Source organism: Oncorhynchus tshawytscha, linkage group LG14 (genome assembly GCF_018296145.1).
Source record: "Oncorhynchus tshawytscha isolate Ot180627B linkage group LG14, Otsh_v2.0, whole genome shotgun sequence".
NCBI classification, from domain to species: Eukaryota; Metazoa; Chordata; class Actinopteri; order Salmoniformes; family Salmonidae; genus Oncorhynchus; species Oncorhynchus tshawytscha.
Genome location: NC_056442.1, coordinates 21126793 through 21136867, shown reverse-complemented (window position 1 = coordinate 21136867; position 10075 = coordinate 21126793). Strand labels below are relative to the sequence as shown.

General features: G+C 40.2%; 1 protein-coding gene across 3 annotated transcripts; it reads left to right on the top strand.

The window, feature by feature from the left end:
* The first annotated feature begins 3090 nt into the window (after window positions 1-3090).
* LOC112266755 lies at window positions 3091-9219 on the top strand. Of its 3 annotated transcripts, XM_024444529.1 has the most exons (8): window positions 3091-3265; window positions 4826-4882; window positions 4993-5150; window positions 7015-7246; window positions 7413-7578; window positions 7772-7829; window positions 8143-8229; window positions 8438-9219. In XM_024444529.1, exons 2-8 carry the CDS (start codon window positions 4846-4848, stop codon window positions 8558-8560), a joined length of 861 nt encoding a protein of 286 aa, XP_024300297.1. In that variant the 5' UTR covers window positions 3091-3265; window positions 4826-4845; the 3' UTR covers window positions 8561-9219. The 3 variants fall into 3 exon arrangements, 2 of the variants coding, with proteins under 2 accessions (XP_024300297.1, XP_024300296.1); XR_006078792.1 differs by lacking the exon at window positions 3091-3265 and having other exon boundaries at window positions 4519-4882; window positions 8084-8229; XM_024444528.2 differs by lacking the exon at window positions 3091-3265 and having other exon boundaries at window positions 4528-4882.
* Window positions 9220-10075: the final 856 nt, after the last annotated feature.

Here is a 10075-nt window from a genome sequence, read left to right as displayed (position 1 = left end):
CAGAACTGAGGATAGTGTGGTAGAGTTTAAGAACAGCCAATTTAGAATTTTTGGCATGTATATTTTTTTGTTGCATACCATCAACACCACAGGCATTTTTGTATTGGAGGGTTTGTATTTGGTCCTGTACTCATTCAATGTAATTGGAGAATCCAGTGGGTTCTGGTAGTCTTTAATATTGATTCTAAGTTTTCTAAATGATCAACCATATGTTTTTGCTCTTGGTTCTGTGTTGTGACCGAAAAGGTTGGAGAAGTGGTTTATCCCATACAGTACATCTCCATTTGTTTTTGTTGAGTCTGCTCCAAACCCCTGAAAGCCGGTAAGCTGGTGATCTGTATCCTTGATGCCAACCCTGTGCCCGTTACAAGCCAGGATCCAATCTTATCCTGATGCTATGCTTAGAGACATATGGTCAAACTAGGACATGGATGAATGGTAACCTGATGAAATGGGGTGGGCCCGAGGTACGGCTCCTCCAACTGTGGCGCATCTCAGATTTTATGAGTGTGTGTGGTCCCGTGGAATATCCATGAGATGATTAAAGGAAAGCGCACACGTTCTTGATTCATTAGTAACAAATCGTCGACACACATTGTGGAGCTCCTCTGTTTTTGACCTCCCAGAGGGGTTTGATATGATACCATACTGACATCTAGTGGAGTTAAATCAGCGCCACGCGGACAGTGTGGGGAGGAATTTCCTGTCATGGACAAACACAATACCTCTGATGACCACGTCAGTTCCTTTTTTGATTGTGCTTTTATTGAAGGTTCATGATTCAGATGTACATTTTTCTTTATGGTTGCTTTTATGCTGTGCCATGTCCATTTTATCTTGTTGGTTTTCTGTGTCTACCTGGCAATGAATTGACCAGTTAATGTCTTTGATGTGACAGAAGACATTCACCTGTTTAGCAATTTCCAGATTCCATCTTTGATGTTTAATTCAAATGCTAGAATGGAACAAGCATAGGCCTACTCTGAGGGATTTAGGTTTTGCAACTGCTCTGTCCTATACCTACCTGCTCAGATTATCTTCAATTAGTTCATTCAAATAGAGTTTATGGTGGAGAGAGCTTTGATCTACTCCTGTGAGGTGTGCATGATGAGCCCCATCCATCATAGTCAGAGAAGAGGACAGTCCTACTCTCACCTGAGGCAGACACTGGGAACACCAACATGGGTGTATTAATTAGTGGACACCGTAGTGAAAGGTTTCGCTACAGACAGTTTTTTTTTGCATCGAAAACAAGGGTTTCTATTGGACAAATTCAGGTAGGTCACTCCCCGTTTCATTACATTTGCTTTTATTTGCTTCTGTTCGGTTCCTAGTGAATACACCCCAGATATGTGGAACAGAGAGCCAAAGGAGATGCTGCATCTCCATGGCAACAACAGCTCTACTTCACCTCCTCATAGACAGAGGGCACTAGAGGCTAATCTACAGTCTGCAGAAAGAGGCACAGCTGGGACATTTAGTTTGAATGAGAATATTATTGAAGGAGCTACATATGGTCAGGACATATTACTGCTTTTGTATCCTTCCAACTGGGACATAAAAGATATGTATAACAGCCTTTAAAATGCCCATGAACTGCTGTCAAACTTCTCAGAAGACTGAGAACACAATGTGGTTTAGTCAGCGGGTGTTCTGGGGAAGGGGAAACTTAGAGAGAGAGAGAGCAACACAATTAGACACAAAAAAGATAACTACTTGACATATTGGTAAGAATGAACAAAAAAAACAGAGTAAACTAGAATGCTATTTGGCCCTAAACAGAGAGTACACAGTGGCAGAATACCTGACCACTGTGACTGACCCAAACTTAAGGAAAGCTTTGACTATGTACAGACTCAGTGAGCATAGCCTTGCTGTCGAGAAAGGCCACCGTAGGCAGACATGGCTCTCAAGAGAAGACAGGCTATGTGCTCACTGCCCACAAAATGAGGTGGAAACTGAGCTGCACTTCCTAACCTCCTGCCAAATGTATGACCATATTAGAGACACATATTTCCCTCAGATTACACAGATCCACAAAGAATTTGAAAACAAACCCGATTTTGATAAACTTCCATATCTATTGGGTGAAATACCACAGTGTGACATCACAGCAGCAAGATTTGTGACCTGTTGCCACAAGAAAAGGGAAACCAGTGAAGAACAAACACCATTGTAAATACAACCCATATTCATGTGTATTTATTTTCCCTTTTGTACTTTAACCGTTTGCATATCGTTACAAAACATTTAAAAAATATACATCGTATGACATTTGAAACGTCTTTATACTTTTGGAACTGCTCTGAGTGCAATGTTTACTGTTCATTTCGTATTGTTTATTTCACTTTTGTATATTATCTACTTCACTTGCTTTGGCAATGTTAACATATGTTTCCCATGCCAGTAAAGTGCCTTGAATTGAATTGAGAGAAAGATCTCTTTATGAATTTCCTACACAGTACACACGTGATCCTAATGTCTATAATGGACATGGAAAGAGAAAGTGAGTGTGTTAGTGGGTCAGTCAGAGGAAAAAGGGAAGATTGATTCAAAAGAAGCAGAACATAAAGTCGTATTTCAGACGAAACCGATGCGTCCTTGAAACCATTTATTCACGGCGCATCTAAGAGGATGTGAGAAAGTGGGACTATTTGAGTCACAGTGGCGAGTAAAAGTTTCCACGGTGTGTTTGTTTTTGTCCCATGACATGCATTACTTTTAAGGGAAAATGTCATGTTTGTTTTTTTTTTCTTCTAACCAAGTGGGATAAAAGGACCCTTCGTCACACGTGAATAAATAGGCGTAACTAAATAGTAGTCCAGACGATGCTCGCTAAATATCTCACGGGTGTATCAAGAGAGTCTCACCACAAAAAAAAGCAGATGTGGTTTTCGCAGCTCTTTCATGGTGGCATGTGTGTGTTTTCTGACGTACTGGCAAAAAAGGACACATCTGAGACACTTTTTGAAGGTGTGTGTTTTTCTTCTTCTTTCCTGAAACGAAACAGTTGACCACAGCCAGACATGCAAATCTGCCCCGTCCCCCCGTCTCCCCGTCCCCCGTCCCCCTACACACACATATGCACAGTTCAGGGAAGGTGAACCACCAGTATCTTGCTGTGACTTTTTTGAACCTTGTAGCTGTAAGCATTTCCACTGTGACAAAGAGAAGAGACCCATTGACCATTAGAGACCAGGGTGGACTTCCTTTAAAATCCAAAACAGAGAAATAAATATGTAAACCATCAGAGAGGCAACTATAGGTAAGACAATGGTAATGTAAGCTTTATTGAAAGTGTCGGTCACCCAAGAATATGGAAATATAATGGTTGGCACATTGGCAACATGGCTGTTCTGTCTGTGAAGGAGATATACTGTAAGTGCAAATCACATTTTGAATCCTTGTGTATGTCTAAATGGTAATAGTCTAAATGAAGACTTCATTTACGAAACGATACATCCACAACTTTTATAAATTGTTGATTTTTTTGTTCAGAAATGATTGCCTATGGGCACATTCATGGTTGTGTAAAATATTACTGTTCTCAGATTTTTTTAAATTATTGATTTTAGATGTGTATGATACATACTACCGTTCAAAAGTTTGGGGTCACTTAGAAATGTCCTCGTTTTTGAAAGAAAAGCACATTTTTTTGTCCTGTAAAATAACATCAAATTGATCAGAAATACAGTGTAGACATTGTTAATGTTGTAAATGACTATTGTTGCTAGAAACGGAAGATTTTTTATGGAATATCTACATGGGCATACGGAGGCCCATTATCAGCAACAATCACTCCTGTGTTCCAATGGCATGTTGTGTTAGCTAATCTAAGTTTATCAATTTAAAAGGCTAATTGATCATTAGAAAACCATTTTAAAATTATGTTAGCACAGCTGAAAACTGTTGTTCTGACTAAAGAAGCAATAAAACCGGCCTTCTTTAGACTAGTTGAGTATCTGGAGCATAAGCATCTGTGGGTTCGATTACAGGCTCAAAATGTCCAGAAAAAAAAAAACTAAAAAAAATAAAATATTAAGATGGGCAAAAGAACATAGACACTGGACAGAGGAACTCTGCCTAGAAGGCCAGCATCCTGGAGTCACTTCTCCACTGTTGATGTTGAGACTGGTGTTTTGAGGGAACTATTTAATGAAGCTGCCATTTGAGGTCTTGTGAGGCATCTGTTTCTCAAACCAAACACTCTAATGTCCTTGTCCTCTTGCTCGGTTGTGCACCGGTGCCTCCCACTTCTCTTTCTATTCTGGTTAGAGCCAGTTTGCACTGTTCTATGAAGGGAGTAGCACACAGCGTTTTACGAGATTTTCAATTTCTTGGCAATTTCTCGCATGGAATATCCTTCAAATTACTAAAATGTCAAAATGGAAATGTTTTACATACATTTTATAGCACTATTTAAATATTGATGTCACAAATGTATAATTTGTACATTTATTTAATTAAAAATGTAGTTATTTGTTACATTTGACAGTGTCAAACCTAGCAGTACTACTTATGTCTCTGCGAGTGACACGGATGTATAGCAATTTGCAATTAAAAACGTGATTATTTGTCTCTCTGCAATTAAACCAGTGACAGATTTTAAACAAATACATGTCTGTCATTGAACAAACCCATGCCATGGTTAGATAATGGAAAAACACACCAATCTCTTTCAGAATTTCTTTATACAATAAACGCTCATTTACCAACATTTCTGAACATGGATGTATTCTGTTTTGGAATTAATCTCTTGAAATGTATTCACATTTAGTGAAACATGAGATATAATGAAAGTACTCTATGTTTGTTTCTTTTGTAGAGCACAAATATTGTCAAGCAATGGGGAAGACCACATTGAGAACTGTAATTGTCTGTGGTGAGCAAGTATTTATTCATGTGTGTGGATCTTGAATTGTAGTATCACTCTTATGTACCTCAAATGAATACATATGCGTGTGCATGTGCGTGTGTGTGTGTGTGTTTTAGTATCCACAGTGTATAGTGCTTTAGGTTGTGTAGTGACAGGCCCAGACCAGAAGAAGGTTCCTGTGGGCTCTAATGTTCGACTGTCCTGCGACCTCACTCAGTGTTTGAAAAGTCTGGGACATCACCAAATCAGTGCGGAGTGGGAGTTCATTGACAAGGTAAATCCCTCAAAATATATAATGTCACAACAAATGTAGCGTTTGGAATTGCTGGTGTAATATCATGTTTTCTAGAAAGTGACATGCAGTTGAAGTCGGAAGTTTACATCATTAAGTCATTAAAACTCGTTTTTCAACCACTCCACAAATGTCTTGTTAACAAACTATAGTTTTGGAAAGTCGGTTAGGACATCTACTGTGTGCATGACACAAGTAATTTTTCCAACAATTGTTTACAAACAGATTATTTCACGTATAATTCACTGTATCACAATTCCAGTGGGTCAGAAGTTTACATGCACTAAGTTGACTTTAAACAGCTTGGAAAATTCATGAAAATTATGTATTGGCTTTAGAAGCTTTTGATAGGCTAATTAACATAATTTGAGTCAATTGGAGGTGTACCTGTGGATGTATTTCGAGGCCTACCTTCAAATTCAGTACCTCTTTGTTTGACATCATGGGAAAATCAAAAGAAATCAGCCAAGACCAAAGAAATTTGATTTAGACCTCCACAAGTCTGGTTCATCCTTGGGAGCAATTTCCAAATGCCTGAAGGTACCACGTTCATCTGTAGAAACAATAGTTCACAAGTATAAACACCATGGGACCACGTAGCCGTCATACCGCTCAGGAAGGATACGTGTTCTGTCTCCTAGAGATGAACGTACTTTGGTGTGAAAAGTGCAGATCAATCCCAGAACAACAGCAAAGGACCTTGTGAAAATTCTGGAGGAAACAGGTACAAAAGTATCTATATCCACAGTAAAACGAGTCCTATGTTGACATAACCTGAAAGGCCGCTCAGCAAAAGCCAGACTACGGTTTGCAACTGCACATGGGGACAAAGATTGTACTTTTTGGAGAAACGTCCTCTGGTCTGACGAAACAAAAATAGAACTGTATGGCCATAATGACCTTCGTTATGTTTGGAGGAAAAAGGGGGAGGCTTGCAAGATCACCATCCCAACCGTGAAGCACGGGGGTGGCAGCATCATTTTGTGGGGGTGCTTTCCTACAGGAGGGACTGGTGCACTTCACAAAATAGATGGCATCATGAGTAGAGAAAATGATGTGGATATATTGAAGCAACATCTCAAGACAATCGTTATAGCTTGGTCGCAAATGGGTCTTCCAAATGGACAATGACCCCAAGCATACTTCCAAAGTTGTGGTAAAATGGCATAAGGACAACAAAGTCAAGGTATTGGAGTGGCCATCAAAAAGCCCTGACCTCAATCCTATAGAAAATTTGTTGCCAGAACTGAAAAAGCATGTGCGAGCAAGGAGGCCTACAATCCTGACTCAGTTACACCTGCTCTGTCAGGAGGGATAGGCCAAAAATCACCCAACTTATTGTGGGAAGCTTGTGGAAGGCTACCCGAAACGTTTGACCCAAATTAAACTATTTAAAGGCAATGCTAACAAGTACTAATTGAGTGTATGTAAACTTTTGACCCAGTGGGAATGTGATGAAAGAAATAAAAGCTGAAATAAATCATTCTCTCTACTATTCTGACATTTTGCATTCTTAAAATAAAAAGGTCATCCTAACTGACCTAAGACAAGGCAGTTAACCCACTGTTTCTAAGCCACCATTGAAAATAAGAATTTGTTCTTAACTGTTAAATAACAGTTAACTTGTTAACCTCTTAAAATAAATAAAGGTAAAGATAAAGGTAAAATAAATTTTAAAAACAGGGATTTTTACTAGGATTAAATGTCAGGAATTGTGAAAAACTGAGTTAAATGTATTTGGCTAAGGTGTATGTAAACTTCCGACTTCAACTGTAGATATGTAGTATATGTTCAGTACTATTTGTATTTGTACTAATCTTGAGCACCAAAAAATTCACAATAACAGGGCTCAATGGATAAAGCCCGGCACTCTCTCATATACCACTACCATAACCAAACTGTCACCGTTGAACCCAGAGTGTCTCTGGTTGGGAACATCTCTGAAGGTGACTTCTCGCTCCTGCTGCTGTCGGTGACAGTCCAAAGTAGTGGCACCTACCTGTGTCGCCTGCGTTCTCCACATGGCTATTCAGACATCCATGAGAGTCACACACAGGTCACAGTGGTGGAGAGATCAGGTACATACTTCATCTTGAACGATAACAACTGGACTTGCTAAGCAAGCATTAAAAACAATTCTATGTATAAAAAAAAAAATCTATGTGTATATGCTGAAAAAGGAGTTGGGCTATACAAATCAGGTTGACAGATTTATCTTTCGTCTTTACACCTTGATTTTCCCAGGGCAGCACAGGAGTTTCCCAGGAGATCTCCATAAACCTGGTGTAAACCATCCTGATTGGCTGTTGCCTCTCTGCTGCGTGCTTTTTTCACTCTTCCTGGTGGGCGGAGTCACAGTGGGAATATGCGTGTGTCGGAGGAGGTCACCGCGGCAACAAAACGACAAGTGGTGAGATAATGCTAAGAGAAACCAGCAGGTGGACATGAGAGAAAGGAGAAGACAGGGAGAGAGCAGAGTAAAAAAAACATGTACAAGATATGCCTATTTTAGAGGCAGAGATAAATAAGACAAATATATTGGAGACATGAAACGCTATACAAAAACCAATGAAAGCTAAAAAATTTTTGGTATGCTCTTTCAGTCACATCCAGGTGAACGTAACACGCGGAGAAGACACACGGGAAGCCAATGGAAACAAAGTAACTGTTCTTAACTAACTTGCCTAGATAAATAAATGTTAAATTAAAAATTTTAAAAAACACATGCAAACAATAACATACAAGCAATTAATGCAAACACACAAACCCGCATGCAAAAACTCAGGTGACACTCGTCGTCTGAGTCTCTCTCTCCCTCACTTCTTCTCACTGCTTCCCTCGCAGTCAATGAATAAACCAATGATAACCCATCCCTATGTGCTGCACTGTTGTCTTCACCCACTCTGATTTCCCAGCTGTGTAACATTTCCCTCTGTAACACGGACTGTACCTGCTCACTCTAACACGACCACAGGACACAAACTGCTATGTCACGCTCCAGAGGCTCAGGGCCCCGCCCCCTCCCACACCCTCTAGAGGAGAGGGCATCTACGTTACCATGGTAAGCACACTGTGTACAGAACAGAGGCTTTAATTAATCTATTTTGAGATGACCATATAGCCATTTCTGACATACAATAGACAGTTTTTTGTCCTTGCGCATGAATGTGTGTGTGTGTGCGTCTATGTGCGTGAGCTCGTGTGCATGTATGCGTGTTTGCGATGCATCAGAGTAATCTCTTACGTATCTATCTCCTTCCTGCATCTAGCACGGCACTCCGGCTGGGCCTTCAGGTGTCCATTCCAAGCCCCAGACTCACCCCAGCAGAAAGACTCTCCCAGAGGAGTGGCGGCAACAGGAAATACCCACAAAGCCCCAACACTGCCCTTGAACACCTCCAACCAACCCCTCCTCAGAAGACTCAGACACAGGGAACTGCTGTGTTGAGACTATCAGCTCGCCGATTTCAAATCCACCATTGTTCCTTTGCGCCATTGCCGAAGAACCACTGTGTTTGGTTCATTTCAAAAGGGGTGAAAATCTGTTACTTTGGAAGAGAATCAAGAACCACCTATATCCAAATTGATCTCTGACACTATAATCAGAGTGGTTATTGAAGTTAGGAAAAAGAAGATTCTTATAATTGAGTTATATCAAGATAACGTATTACGATTACTTAGAAGATCCTTCCTTCTTGCTAATAGTCCCCTGGGTGCAGAGGAGCCCTCTCAGCTCTTAAGTGTAACCCTAACAGAGATTAAACAGTTATTATTGTTGACCGGTACCGATTTTAAAAACAGGAAGTGGGGAGAGAGGTAATCGTGCACATGGTTTCATCCACCAGCTGTAACACTCTGTAGCAATTACCCTGGGGACATCCCACAGGATATATACAGGACATTCACAGGACATTGCATAGGACATTCACAAACCATGCACAGGACAATCCATTACATGTGCCCTCCCTATAGATACTTTTTTGCAAGGGTGTGATTTGTTTTTCCTGACTTACTGTCTTGGTGTGAAGTTTGTAAGTTGTTTTTTTATCGCTAAAAAAAATAAATCAATCAACAATGATTTTACTAAAACTGTTGTTCAAAAGTGTCTTTCCTGTCTTGCACGTGGCAGTTCGAGAAATAGGTAGATACTTCCACCTCTGTTGAGATGCTAGATTGTTTTTGTTTGATTATTCAACAAGCATACCATCTCTCTGTTATTGGTAAGCTGATTTGCTATATAACCGATTGGTGAGCAACATTTGATGTAGCCTTTGAAAATAGGTCATGTCACCATCTGCAATGACTTGACCACTCCACAACGTGTCCTTTGTCTTTAGTCCCAGAGTGCTCCTCTCTCAAAGTTGTTTCAATACAGATCAATGGTCATTGATGCCCGTCGACAGCAGACTTGAAAAAGATTGCATTTCAAAATCATTACACCACTGGATTGCGTATCATTACACCACTGGATTGCGTATCATTACACCACTGGATTGCACACCACTGGATTGCATATCATTACACCACTGGATTGCACACCACTGGATTGCATATCATTACACCACTGGATTGCATATCATTACACCACTGGATTGCACACCACTGGATTGCATATCATTACACCACTGATGGGGCATGACTGCAGTTAACACGTTGTATTGAAGTCTTAAAATATGCAAATGATGATAGTGCATACAAAAAAATGCATCATATCATCTTCCTATCAATCTCCTCCACTGTTTATCTAATGCTTACCCTTCCCTCTCTTTTTTTGCCTCTCTATCTCTGCCCTTTTCCAGTGTGATGTGTGAACATCCTTGTTTATTTACTTGTTTCTGCTCTAAAGCCTCTCGACTCATCCCCTGAATCCCCAGAATGATTGCGTTCTCATCTATGGTGAGGGTCTG